Raw genomic sequence first — 17930 nt, 5'->3', positions numbered from 1 at the left:
GCTGGCTAAATGGTACTTGAGCACAGAGATGTTTCAGCTCCATATATGTTCACTGATCCATAGCAAGGGGGCTAGGAACTGAACACAATTGTTCTATTCACACCAAGTTCTGGCAGGAGGGATATTTTTACCACCTGGAATATTATTCTATGAAACATTTAGGCTGTAAATGGTTGCTCAATAACCCCTTTTTGAGTGGTTTAGAAATGAGTTTAAAAACGCAGGAATGGGTTAGCGTTATTGAACTCCAGTTCCCTTGTCTCAAAATCAGCGGGATATTTCTTGAATGGGTTTTCCGAGAAATGCCAGAAATAAGGTCAGTGGTTCACACAAAATATTTGAGGGTTTTGTTAGACGGAATAAAACATGTCGGTAAACAACAGATTTCAAAGCCTTTACGTAGCTTCAAAATGGCAGTTGCAAACAAGTTGCAAGACAAGATTAAATTGTTTGACACAGTTGCTTCATCCAGTAGCATGGATGTTTGTACTTCTAATGATTGCATTTATAAAGTGGTGTTCATTGATGGAGTTTATCATGCGGAACCAAATACGTAAATCTCAGACCTTTGTGGGCTAAAGAGCTTACTCCTGGCAATAATCAAAAATCTAATGTAAACATCCATTTGGTTTTTGTTCAAGGCGATGCTAACCTTGGGTTCGCCCTCGCACGGTATACAGCAGGCATTTTTACCCTTCCGATGTCATTGCTACATCATATGTAAGCTCAGGTTGAGCCTTGACACCAATGCAATTTGCTTCAACCAGAGTAACATAGATAACAGCAAGAGTACAATAACAAGGCGGGGACACGGAGGGGTGAGGACGCGCAGGAGGCGAGAGTTACGGTGTCCTATTCACATCCTATCTATGCTACTTTTCAAATCAAAGATGTTGTCAGCACTTTGAGAATGATATTTAGCTGAAATGGTCCAGGGTTATGATATTGTGGAGCCCAATCTCTCAGCTCAGTTGGTGTGATGATATTGTTACCAGGAGAAGAGGAAGGCTGGAGCTGGGTTAAATAGTCTGTATCAGGGAGCACAATGACTCAGAGGAGGGTAATAATTTTCCCCTCTCGGTTTTGCCCTTACAGACCTTTGGTTGGTCACACAAAAACAGCCTGTCGTCTGATACACAGGAACATTAACATAGTGGCTCATTTTGCCTCTAAACTACATTTCTTTCATACGATATTTAAAATTACATTACGCCCTGAATCCCAACATAATATACCTATCATATAGATACAACTGAGGCATTTCTCTCTAGAAAAAAAGGATGCAATTACTTCTGAACTCAATCTATTTCACAAACCAATGAGCTCAAACTGATATTACCACAAATAAGCCTTCTGACCAGTGGTGATTGACATTGCTAATTAGTTTTTAACATGTACAATTACTGTATATTTCTGCATTAACCTTTCAAGGTTGTTACCATGCTGCTGGGAAAAGCACCCAGCTAGAGCAAGAGGCACCGCACTGCAAAGAAATCTAAATAAAATTAACACATCCGTAACTTTGCTCTTTGCTTTTTTTCTATGCACTTATGTAGACAGACAAACACAGACCTACCTCCTCCCACTGATGTATGTATCGGATGAGTCGGGACAGTCTTAAGAGACGTAGGAGACTGAGGATCTTGGTGAAGCGGACGATTCGCAGGGCACGGGCTGTTTTATATACCTCCGAGTCAAAGCCTTTCTCTACTATTAAAAAGATATAATCCACTGGAATGGAGGAGAGGAAGTCCACGACAAACCAGCTCTTCAGGTAATTCATCTTGATAACTTTGGGGTCGAGGATGATCTCGGAGCTCTCCTCATTGACAATCCCCGTTCTGAAGTTCATGACCAGGTCCACTAGGAAGATGGTGTCCGAGGCCACGTTGAAAACCAGCCAGGTGGTGGTAGTCTGCTCTGAGAAGAAGGTTATTCCCACAGGAATGATGATTAGATTCCCCATCATCATGATGAGCATTATCAAGTCCCAGTAGAACCTGCAGAGCAACACACACACACACAACACATATCGGAATATAGTAACGTGTTGCAGAGGGTTGCCGGAATAACTGAACACAGAAATGCAACCATGGACCTTTCAACATTTCCAAAGAAAGTGAAAACAATATCAAAGAGTTCAAATGAAGTTGTTCAATGTTTGCAGTCAAGCTGTCAGTGTTTTGCCATTCATGTTTTGCTTGGTGTTCTTTTGCTTCAAGCTAATGTGGCTAACAATTTCTGAATTCCCCAAATATCATATTTTCTGTATAAACTCAGACGTTATGGCTACAACTTGATTTTTTTTAATAGTTTTTTGATCTGCTCTGACTGTTGTTCGGCATAAAAGGGCAAGTGAAAATTAGCTAGATGCTAACATGAGCCTGATAACATTTACCGACTTAGTCCGATCACAAACCAGTGTCCCAAAACATCTCCTTATTCACATGAAAATTATACGTTTTATTACAATACACAGTACGTATTCATTTTATTTTGTCCAAGATGGCGGACTTTTGCTCATGTTTTCATATGAAGGCTCATCATCTGAACTCAGTGTGCTTGCATGCTAACATTTGCCAACTAGCTCCACGTATGATTTCATTAGTTTTACATGTATTTAGTGATTTTAAAATGTATTTGACAACTTTAAACTTTAACCTGGCCTGAATGATAACACAGTAACTGCTGTCTGTGAATGTAGGGAGGATGTAATATCCTGCTAAGGGGAAGTAAAGGCAGGTGCAGCTCTAACAGCTACATTATGCTTATGTTGTTACCGAGTCTCTATTTAGTATTCCGCCAGTCAGCGCGCAGTATTAACAATGACTCGAGGACATCAAACATGGTGCTACCACTTACTGAATGTATCAGGTGCCCTGTAGTATGAGACTCATTCATTCTGCCAGGCTGTGTTAATGTCCCTGCCCTCCGTCTTGAGATGAACAGTGCTAGAAGTGATTCATCAGCACCCTGCCCTCTTCGCAAAGTGTCCCGGGCCTCGATAAAGACAGAGCAACCATGGATGAAAATAGATGCTTTCAGGAATTCTATCTCATGCTAAAAACTCTCCACTGACGCCATCCCTGCTCCCTGCCGCTGCTCCACCTTCCCTGTCCATCCATTGCCATTGTTGAAGATGGAAATGGACTGGCTGGCTAGTTGGCAGGCTGCCCGTGTTTGCTGGCAGACTGGCCAACTAGTAATGGATCTCTTTGAATAAATTAAGCCAGGGCCTTGGCTTTATAAATACCCACAGATCATGTGTCCGATAATTGTCTTCACTTCAGCTAACAGTGACCATGCACGTTGTTCATAATACCCATCATGGATATTTTTACACCGGCAGGCATTTTAACTGGGACCTATATGGCTCTTCATATGGAGAGCCTTGACCTCCATGGGATGGACATCCAAGCAGACAATAACATGCATTTGGAACAATTTGATTTTATGCCTCTGAAGTCTTTACAAACACACTTATACAGCAAAGACAGAGAACATGCCAACCATAGGCTCTGTTGTTTTTAATAATATATAATTAAATGAGAGCTGGCAGGGAAGATGTCTGCCATTATTATTCCTCTTTTAAACTGCTTCATAACCAGATTCACAGAGAGATTTTTTCATTGGGGGTGTAGCTAAAGATGAAATCATGATCATGACAATAGTAGAAAACACACACTTTAGATGGCTCAATCGGCATCTGGCTATGACGAAGAGCTATATGACACACAAAAGACAAGCTCACAGGCTAATCTGAAGAATGTGTTGCGAGTAATGCTTCTATTGGGGTACATTATTTAGTCATTTTAGAATCTGTGGGAATGCAAAATGTGTGTAATGTTTCTCTGCAGAGACCAGGCCAACTTAAGTAGGCTACTGCCAAGCAGCTACATGAGAAGGTCAATCAGAACCAAAAGAATGCATGATGAAGAGCGGTTCAGATGTGTTTTTATCTAAAACTAAAGCAAGTGCCCTTTTCTTTTTAAAAGGACTGGTCACAAAGTGTACCACTGCAGTCAGCCTCTACAAAAGCATGTACACTGCATCCAGCTCTTTCAGCTACATTATTGAATTAGGCTCTTGCTTCAATGCTCGGAGAATGCACGCAGCCCCAGATAAACCAGTAGCAGAGTGAAATGCACCCAGCTGGAGCTGCAGCTCCCACTCCAGCAGAGCATTCAGCCCCCAGTTTAACTCCTGATTCAGGATCAAATACTTGGCATCAGCTCGTGACTCCAGCCCACTGCTGCACCCACGTCAACTATGCACTCACACCCAGATGATTTGTCAATCAGCTCTGGAACACACCAGCAAACTGTTGTTGTTCCCATTGATTGGAATGGGAGTTGCGATCATTGATTCCCAGTAGGCCGTGCGGTGACGCTGCAGACAGCATTGGTTCCTCTCCCAGATGTAAGCATGTCACACTGATGTGCAGTTCTCAATATATCCACAAAATAACCTTTCAATTATCTAAGCCAACCAGATGTCATTCTACTGTATATATTTAGATCCTAGTGTGGATACTTGTTTTCTATTTCCAGTTTTGGACCTGTCATTATGTGTCAGAAAAATACATGCATTGCATTTCCTAACATAACTTGGTCAACTGTTGCACGATATTAACACTCTTCCCATTCAAGTCTTGTTTTTAAAAGATATCAGATGATCAGTATTGCCATGGGAACCTCAATGAGACCCGATGTGGTTGCAACTTCCTCTTTACTTATTTTCAGTGCAGTATTCCCCCCCAGTACATTGGGGGGAAAAAATCAATTTCAGAGAGACAGTGGACAGGGTGCTAGCAAAGTAACAGGCTATGAATTAGCTGCTATGCTTATTCTGCAGCTAACTCTGTATTGCTCCATGTGCATATTGAGAAGGTGCAGAAAAAAGAAGGGCATAACTAAGTAAACTAACTTGGCTTGAGCAGGTGGTGTTTCTATCCATCCATGAAGACAGCAGACAAATCTATGCAGAAAGAAGACGACATTTCCATGCAAAAATATGGGTCTTTTTCCTCCAGGAGAGAGATAGAAGCCTTCCATTTGATATAAGACTGCACTGCTACTACCGTGCCATACTGATGATCCTACACACCACTGCAGAGGTACATTCCAGAACCTGCTGCTCCTGAGTGCAGCCAGCCTGCAGAGGAATCACCATCGAGACGATCCTTCTTCCAAATCAAGCTTCTTCCAGCAGGATTTCCTCCCCACGACACATGTCTTACATGTAACATGCGCTCCACCGTAATCAATGCCAGACCACTCCTGCCAAGCAACAGAGGGAACCCCACGCAGTCTTACTCAGCACAGGACGACGCTATACAGCCTGTGAATGTGACACGTATACAAAATGCAAACTCCGGCCCCAATAAAGACAGCTCCCATTTTATCTACATGTGTTAGAATCTGCTAAACTGGCTTCATTACTATCAATCCGCTAATCTTGAAATGTGTGTATACTTAAGAATAAAATAAGCATTATCAGTGACCGTGACAGATGACCAGAAAAAGCTGCCCAAAGCATCCAAACGAAAAAAAAAATTCAAGCACCAATACCAATTTAAATGGAAACAGTGAGACGTTTACAGACAATACGTTTGGTACAGAAACAACACAACCACGTGTATTCAGCAAAAAACATGCCGAAACATCACTCAGAGTCTTTTAAACTCTAACAAAGGCCTCTCCTCAGTTGTATGAGGCCATGCACGGAACCTCTCTGAAAAGCCATGAATAATGGATATTACTAACCTGCCATTAATCTTTAAGCAGCCACTGTGTACAAAGAATATGTTGGATATTACATTTCAAACAGTCCCACAAAGTAATATAAAGCCTGTGTGAATGGCGGTGTCATTCATGGATGTACTTACGTAAGACTTTTCATTAAAAGACAAGTGCATAGTTTTTTTGTTTTGTTTGTTTCTCTGTGTGGGACATATGGGGTTCTGCCCCCGAATAACCAGAAGAGAGAGAATGAATGTATAATGTAGAAGGGAGGGGCGGCTGGAGACACACACAAAGCAAACAATAATTAAGAAGATTAACTTTTAAGCTTCAGTGCAAGAAAGGCTGCACCAGTGTGACAGGTAGAGTGAAGTGCTGGGATCTTACCTCCCTGTCAAGCCAGGAGGCAAACGCTACAACTGCCTTTAGACTGGCTTGAAAACAAAGATTTCCTTTGAAAAACGGCTTTAGGCAAATGTTATGAAGAAGGAACCTTAGGGGGGCCGTCACCAGCCCGACTTAGTTGTTTAACACGTCAGCCTCCTTGTCCTAACCGTCTCTCAACAAGCTACGGCGTAGAGTGAAAAGACAGCCCGACAAACACAGCCATCAATGAATGTGGGAAGGGTGTGTATATCATTAATACTCTGGGTCCTACCCTTTGGCCATCTTTTAGTGGGGGTCAATCGCCTTACGTAATTGTTTTCAGAGACTGCTAAGCTCATTGACTGTTGTGTGACTAATCCTAACCAACAGTGTGCTTGCATGTATGTGTGTGTGTGTGTGTGTGTGTGTGTGTGTGTGTGTGTCATTGTGTGGGTGAACCCAGGGTGCCTGTTCAGCATCGTTACCTTCACCAAGGTGCTGATGGTTTTTGGTGGTGATGTTTGTCTTCAGCGGAATTATTAGGCTGGTTTTCACTAAACTTGGTGGAGCAGTGCAGAATGGGCTGTGAAACAGCCGATGAGTCAGAGCGCCACCTGACAGCAACAAGAAATGCGTGTGGTTTTGGTCTAGACTTTGATGTGTTCCTTGACCAGATCCATCTCATATTCGATCAGAAATGCCTTAAGAACTTGATGATGGCTGACTATGAAGACTGGGGGTTTTATTTCCACGTTGTTACCATGGCGATGTGGTGCTATAGTTCTGCTACAGAAAACAACTGTAGTAAATCAACTCCACCTGGTCCGACCCAATTCATCATAGCACCACCTAGTGGTTAAGGGAATTAATCTTGACAGCATGATAATACATAGTATATACATTTTATGTTCGTGTAGATTTGGGATGAAGAGTTCACTGCTGGATGCAGCAAAGTAAATAAACACAGCAGGTCACGCATTAGTCTGCTCCTTCACACAAAATATCATGTTTCACTTCCCTCTCGCTCTACTATTCAGCCACACACTCGGATGCACTCTGACGCTGCTTGAAGATTTAATTAGGGCCCGAGTATAAAGGTGCCAGGGGCCAAACGTGCATACTGGCAGAGACTCTTTGAATTTTTAGTTATTATGTGGAATTATAAGATATAAGTAGCAAAGTGTTACAGGACAAAGACCCACAGTCCTACTGTGTTACATGCACTTCCACGTCAACACGCTCGCTGTGCTAAATCTAACTGCTGCACTGTAAAATCTACCAATTCAAGCTGTCAATCAATCAACTGATCAAGACAAGCAGGCAACATGAAGGCGTCTGCAACTTTCAGCTTGCAGCTCCAAATGCAGCAGAGCTCCTAGACAGAGGAGTGCTGCAGACTCAGGCCTGCTGCCTTCAGGACCACGGACAGCTCTGTGAGGGAACGACAAGCCCTGGCACGTTACATGTGGCTACAGCGGAACACAGGGATGGTTTTCACCATCAAGCTGTGCCAGGGGACTCTGGTGCACAGTCTGGCCCGGATGAGACGCTTAATTGGTTAAGTGGTGAACTGTAAAAATGAAAAATAAAAAATAAAAAAGCAGCTTGCAGAGACCTAATCTAGTGTGTGACATTTGTGTTGAAATATTCAACAAACAAGAGAGCAGGCAGGCAGTTTATGAACACCTCCAATGACTGAGCTCACTCTGCACTGATGGTGGACGGGTGATGATATGATCCCGTGGTTTAGTTTCACTTCCTCTCTCACTTGTGGGACACTTGTTTAGGTGAGAGAATGACAAAAAGAAAAAACCTAATAATAATAATAATAATAAAATAAAAAAATATAAAGAAACATGCTCGGGTCATCGCGGCATCATCTGAAACTGAAACAAACACATTCCATCACATTTCCTCCCCGGAACCGCGACAAAATTCATCTAATCAAAGGTCTGAGCAGACGGGAAAACGTTTCATTTCACTCATTAATCCCGGTTGTTTCGCGTTAAAGGTTTCCCTGCATGATTCTACCGCATTTTGTGCATTTCTCCCCCACCCCCCCACCCCAACACACACACACACACGCGCGCGCGCGCGCGCGCAGGGCCGCCGCGCGTCTCTCCGCCGCCTCCAATGAAATGTTTACAACATGATGCTGCATTGGCATTGTCACGTTGAGCGCAGGTACTGTCGCGCCTACACAAGCGGAATATGTCGCAATGAGCACCTGCGTTTACTGAGAAACACACCGGAATGGGCGCGCTTGTGTGTGTGTGTGTGTGTGTGTGTGTGTGTGTGTGTGTGTGTGTGTTCATATCATGACATTCACCAGCCTTTTTCCAAGGACATTTCACTGATACACCATAATGCGTTTTTATATGATTAAAAAAAGAGAGAGAGAGAGAAATAAATGGCGCAATGAGACGTTGACTGAGGCTGCTGTGACAGCCTAAATACAGACGTAGATTAGCGCCTCGGGACAGGCTGTGCGTGTGTGTGTGTGTGTGTGTGTGTGTGATGACAGAGCGTTATGTGTGAAAGTGTATAGCTTGCAGACCCTCGGGTGACGCGAGGGGCGGGTAGAGAGGGGGGTGGGAGGGGGCAGGGTGAGCAGGTGTCTTACCTAAAATCGCTATATGGATGAATGATCCAGTATCCGGCCGTCTGCACCCTCTCCTGCTCTTTCTCCACTGCTTTCTGACTGCCGAACATACGCAAGGAGAACTTATTGACTCCGGGCTGCATCATGGCCCCAAATTGCCTCTGCATAAAACCATGTTGCCTGGCCGCCCCCTCCAGATCGTCAAACCCGACCATGGCCTCTTCCCGCTCCCCCTTGAAGCCCACTGAGTTGCCATGGTCCTTCTGGCTCCCCGTGTTATTTTTCTGTATCGAGTCTTGCCTCTGAAAAACATTATTTCCATCCGCCTTCTCCTCCTTGTTGCTGGAGAACGAATTCGATTTGTCTTCCATGGTGTTAGTTGTCCCGTGTCTTCTTGGCGACGAGGCGTTCCGGCTCCGGCTCGGGAGGGCTGCGCGCAAAACTCGAGAGGACCCGCCGTCAGCTCTCCTGTTTCTTTTTGATGTCCTTCAAACTGTTCGAGCTCCTCTGCCTTCAACGCGAGTGCTGCAAACTGAGACAGAGTGCCCGAGAGCCCGGTAGCTGGATCAGGTTTCTTGGGTTACCGCCATCTACCGACGGTCCCGGCTTCTGCCGTCCAAAGCCTCGTCTCACTTCGCACGGCACTGCGGTTTAACTGGCACATGCTCCTGCACCTTATTTACATAATGTGGCTCATGATAGCGCCCCCCCCCCCCCCACAACTCCTCTGTCATCACTTTCACACATGATGACACGATGACGAAGCCGACACAACAGGAGCGAATGTAACTCAACGCCATATGAAGTTAATGGAGACTTTTGGAGTTTGGTTTTTTGGTTGTTGGTTTTTTTTATGCTTAAAACGCACCATGTGTGCTTCCTGCGTCTCGGCTGGCACAAGCCTGGTTCCCTACTGAAGAGTGATAATAGAAGACAACACGAGAAAACAGATTGTGATTCCGGCGTGATTAGAGTTTGGGCCACTGGTCATACGAGAAAAAAAACTGGTCGAACATCTTGCGGATATCACACCTTTTAAACGTGTTGCAGCTACGGTCCAATATTTAGAGTTGGGATATAGACTTCAGTCTATAGCTGCGGCATAGAGAAAAAACTAACAAAGATTCCAGTAAATAATGATGACGATGAGAATGTTTGGTGTATTCTGAAGCAGAGGTGGCTGGGTAAAATATGCAGAATATACCATGACTGCCACGAACGTCTCCTCTTTCTCACTTTTAAACATTGGTGGACATGTTGAGGTACTTGCAGTTTATTAGAGTATTTCCATGATATACTGACAGTACTCTTACAGTGTATATATATATATATATATATATATATATATATATATATATATATATATATATATATATAAAATGTTAAAAGTAAACTAGTAATCTAATCATCATGTTTCATAGTGAGGGGAAAAAGTACTTTTACCTAGGTGCTATCAATGACATTTTGTTGCTAATACTTTTACTTTAGTGGGATTTTTTATTGCAGGATTTTTACTCGTAACAGTATGTATGTATGTATTTTTTTTTTTACTTCTGTAAAGGATCTAAATACTTCTTCCACCACCTCCTGACTCTTAGCAGAACTCACTGAAGTAACAGATGAGCTTTTTTAAGCACTTTGTTTGGATGGAGATTTACTGTATAATTGAATTATTTGGTTCATCGCTGTTTTGATGAATCGACCATGTGTTCATAGGGCACCAGTCTGAACAAATGAGTGTAATTAGAAATAAGCAAATACAGAAGGGGAAAACACACGGGGGAGGAGGATGATTGTAGACTGGACTGTCAATATCGTGAAACTGTAACCTGAGATAATACAATGGAGAAGTATTTATGAATGGACAAAGCAGGAGGATTGAATGGATTCCAATTGGGACAGAGGATGAGGAGAAACGTAAGAGAGATAGCACAGAGGCTCCAGAGTTCTCCAGTTCACAACGCACAAATCTGTCGACCTCATGAACTAAAGTCACGAACGTGCAGTTTCTGGGATGTGCCTATAGTCATGGAAGGAGATGAAGATTAAAGGTTGTTTCCATGTTGATAAATTACACAGGAAAAAAAAGGAGTGCTGCTGTGGTTTTGAAGGCAGAGCGGATGGGTTTTTTAGCTCCAGTCTTCGCAGGTTCTGCTGTTTACGTGAGTGAGAGGGCAAGCAAATGTGTAATGGTCATTCACCAGGGTCAGACTTCAGCAGATGAGCCAAGAGGGAGAGCCAGAGCTTCACCACTGAGATTAGAAGTCATTTTGAGGGGAATATGAAAGTCAGATTACATGACAATCTGGATCAGTCACCACGCAGCTGGCATTTTATGGTCACTGCAATCCTGAACTGTGGTACTGACAGTCGATTTATTGATTTTTGAAATGCATAAATGAAGTTTTACCAATTTGGAAGTGAATGAAATATTTGGGAAAAACGACTTTTACTGAACCTGAAAGTTATAAAAAATAATCCAAATTTCATGGAATTTCTTAAAAAAAAAAATCAGACCATGATTAATAATGATCAAATGACTGAAGTGTTAATTTATACATTTTGGTCATAAGTCCAAAAGTAAATTTAAAAAAAAATCAGGTGGTCAAAGAAACATTGAGACAATTTTTCTAAAGTCATCAATAACAATGACAGTTTTCTTTGACTGAGATTAAAAACAGTGGAACTTTTAGTCACCTAAAACCTGACTAAAGATGAAATTTGAATAGAATGAAAACTAAAAGTTCACAAAGGATTGTGAGTGAGGCCGAATTAAAAAAAAAAAAAAAAGCAGCTGCCAAATTGAGCGGTAAAACCACCCTCCAATGTTCGTGTGCCAGGTACATGACATTAGCTCAGATATTTAGCATGTTTGGTCGTGGATTATTATGTAATGATTCAAACGTTATCCTAATTGAAGCAGACATCCCTTGAATTTTTTTTTTCCCCCCAGTTCTTTTTCTTTCTGCGTTTTCTCTCTGGGTTTGTGTTGGGTTGGATTAGTTGGCATGCCAACTGTTTCCCCTACACAAGGCTTGTGTAACTTCAGTTACAGAGTTAATGGGGCAGGGAGGGGTACTGAGAAAGAAAGAGGGGGAAAAAAAAAAAAGATTGCGTAAGATTTATGGCTTAAAGTAACACTGATATTGAACAAAGTGCAAATCCCAGATGGTCCATTCACGTGTCAGAGGATAAATACAGCAAAAATGAATTTACCAAGTAGAGTTGGTGCGTCACAGAAGAAGACATGGGGGTTAACGTTCATTCAGTTTTACGAAGGTCTCATTGATGCGGAGCATCAGATAAGTTCATGTGCAAAAATTGGTCAGCTGAAATATGATTTAAACCATTTTCTGATTTTATGAATGAATGAACTTCAATATACAGTGTTGCCTCAAGCCGATTAGAGCAGGCAGTAATCTTTCCTTATATGAAAATACAATATTCAGAAAACGGTCGGTGAAATAATCCGCCTGCGAGTAAATACGTTCCCCGTTTTTCTGATCATCTCATGGGCCGGCTAAGATTGCATTGTGTCTTGAGGATTTCATCCTGTGCTCTCTGCTTACAGTCAATACTTCATCTGGACATGAAACATTACATACCCCTACACTGCCGGCCTTTGCTTAGGCCACAAATAGCATCAGCCGGCTTTACAGAAGGGAAGCGTTGTGTTACAGTGATCATGTTGGTCCCTTTTTCTGCAAGTCATTCAATGTATGGACTGCACAACACTTGAGTTAAAGCTGGAGTGCATCATTCGCAGAAAAATTGAAGAAATATTTGCAAACAGTGTATTGTAGTGACACGGAAATATCAGCGAGTCTAAGCTCAATAACCAACACAAATTTAAAAAAAAAAGTCTTCCACCTCTTGGGCCAGGCATGACTACTAATTCACTTGTCATTTCTGGACTCTTGCCCCACGGCTGCCTGCTTTAATTAAACCATGATTGGAGCTGGGAGTTGTAGTGGGAGTAGTGTTGTAATAGGATTGCAAGTTTGGTCCACGTCCAGTTGAGACTATCAGGGTATCACTGACCTCAGGGATGAGGCTGAGGAACCAGCTGAGACCAGGGTTGGCTTAATCAGAAAACCAAAACAATGAGAGCATTACCAATCCCAATCCAGAAAATTATTTTCATCAGATAATGGACAGAAACCAGTCTGTCCCGTTGTTCTTCTGTGAACTTGTGGATCCGGTGTTCAGAGGAATCCCTAGTTGTTGGTACTCAGAGCGCCGAAGCATTAAAGGGTGCATGTTGCAACAGGATAGTAGTTTTGGCATCAAACATGTGAACCATTACATGTCAGCTTGGTTAATGTGACAGCTGGCATTTCTATATCATAATTACATCCACACAGCTGAGCTCTTACTCATCCTCCCCAGATTATACAGTTGATATAATACAGATGCACCTTTAAGCTCATATCCTTGAATTAATGGCCATCACTTATCGCTCATCATCACCTCAAGAGAAACAGATTTGAGCCATGAAGCTAATGAGGCCTTGTGACCGAGGTCATGGAATAGTGGACGGCGTCAAACCCACGGCGTGCGTTGCCACAACTTCTAATTGTTGCACTGCTTAAAATTGTGGCAGACTGTGACACTGAAGTCTATATAAAGATATTTTGTGTGTTATCCTGACACAATTAATTAAGTATATTCTAATTTCACATTAAAATTCCTTTTTCTGTTGCACTCATGTGCTAACTTAAACAACTGCTGTAGTCCAGACTGAGGGCTAACGACAAGCATGGAGGATGTCAAAGTAGATCCAAAAGTTGTTGTTTTTTTTTTTACTAGATGCTAAAACATGTTTCTGCTCCTCGAGTAGCCGCTATCAGTTTTCAAGTTCAAGTCAGGGGAACAATTAGCAAAGCAATACTCTGTCACTTCGCTGATTAACACATTAGGATGCGCCAACGTCCTGAACGTTACTGCTGCTGCTCAGCAAAACTACACAATTCAACTAAGTTCAATTTTTTGGAGAAGAGTTCTGGAATCACTTATTCAGTGTCCCATTTTGTTCTTTTGGCATTGAATTTTAGCATATTATTCGCAAAAATGTGTGTGGGGTTTGTAATGTTTACTGTTAACTACATGTCTTAACAAAAAGGAAGCGTAGCAATCTCCTAATAGCGTAGTGGGCTGCCTGCCTTACCTGGATGCATCCCAGCTTTAATCAGACACACTGATCCAACACCTGATCCTGATTGGCTCAAGACACCGACAGAGGGTTGCTGCCAGTTAAAAGTACATCATTTTACTGCTTTCATTAAAAGGCATTCACATGTCCTCGTAACATCCTGTATATATTGTACTGCGAGGAGCTGGTCCTGACATCACCATTGCTAGTGAAGGAAGCCTGTGCAGCCCTATGTGAAACAGCTTTGACCGAAATACTGTTGCTAAAAATCTTTTTTTTTTTTTTATTCCTATTCATTTGTTTAGAAATATTAATTCAACAGTAAATCTTGTATCTGTTATGTATGACACACACGCTCGATGATTAATCTCTCCTTTAGATAATAATCCAACTCATCTGGCAAAATTTTAATCACCGCAATCTGAAATTCAAACAGGTGCACAGCTGCTTTTATTGCACATTTTACTTTTTACATTTCGCACACGGTTGCGTGCGTACAGCCGTCAAACCCCACAGGTTAGATCTTCATCGTGGTTTTGGCACCGGTTTCTTTTTGACCTGTCTCAGAGTTCAGTGTAACATATGGTGCAGGTCATCTGAAAAGACAGGCACCTTTGCCCCGAGAATACACACGCTTAAACAGTGGATCAGGTGTTGATGCACCATTGACAGCCTTTCACTGCCTAATTCCAGATTTGTGGCATACACAGTGTCCACTTGCTAAGCATCGTAATCCCAAAGGATTGGCAAGTATTTTTAGTAATGGATTTACTGACGTCTGTTGATCCCTTGATGGGTAGCGTCTTTCAGAACAGACATGGAGGAGTGTGCACCTCCAGCCTCACTCAGCTACATGTTTATCAGTTGATGCGCGTGTGTGCGTGCGTAACTTTGATAGAGGAATGCAATCAGGTGTTCTTCCATGCTGATTTAAGATGCAATTTTCTTCTGATGGCAGTTTTTATCTGAAACCTTTCAGCATAGGTGTAGCTCTGTCGTCTCCTCTCGAGCCACCAGCCCGGTTTCTTATCATGTCTATACTGTGTATCTAGTGTAGCATTCAAGGAAGATCTTTAAAATGAGTGAAAGGAAGTAGCCGAAGGAAAGGCCCCCGCTTGTTCTTGATTACCATGCCAGATATGATGGTGGTGTGAAGGCAGAACCAAATGCAGAAATTAATACATTTACTGATTTCACCAACAAAAGTGAACCTTAACAGAAGACTACAGGGAAACAACACCTGAGCAACCAGTGAGCCCAACAATAAAACAGCAGACAATCAGAGGAAGATGAGAGAAACACAACTAAAATACAAACTGAACTCGTAATCATAGAAGAAGAAACAGGTGGGAGGGCATGAAGGAAGGAAGCTGATTGGGTGAGAAACACGAGGAAAATGGCTGAGGCTGACGAGGACTGGTTAACTAACAAGACGCAGCTGAATGACTCTTAAAAAGGCGGGAAACAGACAAAAACAGGAAGTAAAACACAATAAAAGACAAACGAGGGGGGAATGTTCCGTTCAAACCAAAAGTAAGTGATGAAGAGTTTCTTTTTAAACACAAAGAAACAAAGCAGCCATCGAGAAAAAGGAGGAACGAAACTAAGGAGTCTATGGTAAAAATGAATATTGAGTCCAAATCTGAGAGTCCAGAACAAAATTCTTAACAGCTGTGATACTTGTGCTTGTCTTCCTCATCAATGATAGCAGACAAGAAACTGAGATATTTTGATTCATTGAACATAGCACATTTAAAAAGTTAATGACTTCTCAGTGTAGCACACCTGGTTTCAACTAACAGTGGATGGGGCAGGTGTGCAGACTGTTCCTTCATCATGTCTGTGCCTCTCATTTTCTGTGTCCTGAGACGTCATCTCTTCATACCAGCGCTGGGCTTCGATAGCAGAGATTAGATTCTTTCTTTGCAGGTACTTAGCGGTGTGACGCTTGTCTGGCATTTGTGTATAATCATAACTGGTGCACTTTATTTCTGTTACTCTACATTTTTCTCTTTTTAGGCTAAATAAGTAATCTGCAGGCCATTTTTAAACCTCAGCAAGTTACATATCCCGTGTTTACATGCCCACTGGAGTAAGAGAATGTTGAATCCCCAAAGTAAAACAATAGTTACATCACGACTGACCTAGTATAATAGGAATTTGATTGTTGATTATGTCTCCAAAAAGTCAAATTGCCAGCCAGAGATTTTGGATGCTGCTGGGAAAATCCCATAGTAATCCATGGTGATGTGAAGTACTCTAGCTACCAGACAGCGCCGAGCACAGCCAGCTGCAGACAGACAAGTGGACAGCTGTGAAAGGGCATTTGTGTGTGTTGTCTGCATTTAGGGCTGTGAGCGACAGGAGGAAATTACTTTAGATGATTCACAACCTTTTAGTGTAAGAGGATGTGTTCCTAGTCCAAGACAGGGGAAATGAACTGAGGGGTAGTAATGGAGGAAAAAAAGAGAGGGAGAGAGAGAAAACACCACTTCCTGCGCTGCATCCCACTTGTTCCTGCAGACACAATGAGCTCCTTTGTCCACTTCCCTTTTCCCCACCCTTTCTTAATATGTCCTCCCTAAAACCCAGCCTTTTGTTCATTTACTGTCCAACTCTGTCATGAAGGAAGGACGTCCCAGTGTTTTGGTCTGCTGCATCAGCAGTGTAGCGAGGTTATATCTTCTAAAAGAAGGAGGTTCCCTCCTCACCTTGGGAGAGTGAGTGTTGTCACAATTGATTATCCGCGTCACATATAAAAAGCACAAACCCAGAGGAAACACTGATGGAAAAATTGTGATCCGAAGTCAATGAATGCAGAGGAAAAAAAACACTCTAGGGTGCCATAGGGTAGGTGAAGGTGGCGACCTGAAAGGTGATCTCTTGGAGGTCAGCTACAGGTCAGAAAGTCTCTCATTGCTTTTTGAATTGAATGCAGACACTTAGATGGTGCTTAATCCCAAACGACCCTCAAAAAGCTCCACCAATCCAATGATTATGTTTAGGGGTGGGTTTAGGGTCTGCAAATCCTCATAAAGAAGGAAGGATTTGTATGTAAGAAGCGTGTTGCCCCATGCTGAAAACGTGTGGCGTGCAGTCGGATTCAGAGTGTTCAGTGAGTGGCGGTGGTGATTATAGGGCAAAAACATGTATTCCTGAAAAATGTTAAATGGATTAATTTGGTGAAAATGCCCCTCTCGTAAAAAAGAAAAAAAAAACACCTTCTTCCTACAATTGGATATTTAAACCTCACTGAGTAGAATGGTTTCTGTGCAGAGTTTGGTATTTGAAGGCTGTTTTCATCGGTGAAAGTGTAAATTTGATGAACAAGACATTCCTAAAGGGATGATTTATGACACGGCGAATATTTATCAAGCAGATCCAGGTCCAAAATTCAGAACATCTAAGTATGATTTAGAAATTAGCAGTCTCCATTGTGCAAACAGTGAGGAAGGACCTGTAGTATTTGTATCATCTTATTTGAATGCCTTTACACATGTGTTTAGGGGAGAAAACCAATCCCAGGTGTTCGTAATCCTGATTCCTACCGCTGTGTTTTCTGAGGTTAGGGGGTCCTTTCACTTGATAGCCACGATTGTTCTTGTTCTGCTAAGACAAAATGTTCACTGTGCGAAATATTCATTAAACCATGCTTGGTGTTGCCAACAACTGACAGAATAAGAGAAGAGAAGTGCTCCCAGATAATTAGGATTCTCTCCAGATTTAAGAGGTTGTACTTGGAGAGGGAGTTATTGATTTGAGAGTCTCACGTGGGCTATCTGTCTCTTTATGGTTTCCAGCTTGATTGCCTTTTTCTCGATGTGTCTCTTTATTTGCATGTCGGACAAAATTTAACGATCAGTGGTCATGCAGAAATTCCAGAATGTATTTGCATTTGAACAAATTGAAGGTGTAAATCTGTCAATGAAAATTCATCATATGTGGCAAATGTGTTCCCTGAGGGGCTTTTGTTTGAAACCAAATCCCAGATGCATCAGGAGGAAGGTAAACAAGATGCTGTACCTGGCACACATCCCACCCTCCTGCTACGATGGAATATGACTCCATT

At 42.3% G+C, this 17930-nt stretch overlaps 1 protein-coding gene across 1 annotated transcript in view; it reads right to left on the bottom strand.

Annotated features, from left to right (window-relative positions):
- hcn1 (hyperpolarization activated cyclic nucleotide-gated potassium channel 1) overlaps positions 1–9347 on the bottom strand; it is a 70015-nt gene extending 60668 nt beyond the window's left edge. The window contains exons 1-2 of the mRNA XM_086188529.1: positions 8731–9347; positions 1577–2000 (exon numbers count right to left, since the gene is read on the bottom strand). Coding sequence (XP_086044655.1) covers positions 1577–2000; positions 8731–9080 — 774 coding nt within the window. The 5' untranslated portion in view covers positions 9081–9347. The remainder of the gene's footprint in view (positions 1–1576; positions 2001–8730) is intronic.
- Positions 9348–17930: the final 8583 nt, after the last annotated feature.

This window comes from Aulostomus chinensis, chromosome 19 (genome assembly GCF_037954235.1).
Source record: "Aulostomus chinensis isolate RoL2024-O1b breed Wild chromosome 19, RoL_Achi_v1.0, whole genome shotgun sequence".
Lineage (NCBI taxonomy): Eukaryota > Metazoa > Chordata > Actinopteri > Syngnathiformes > Aulostomidae > Aulostomus > Aulostomus chinensis.
This window is presented reverse-complemented; position numbering and strand designations above follow the sequence as displayed.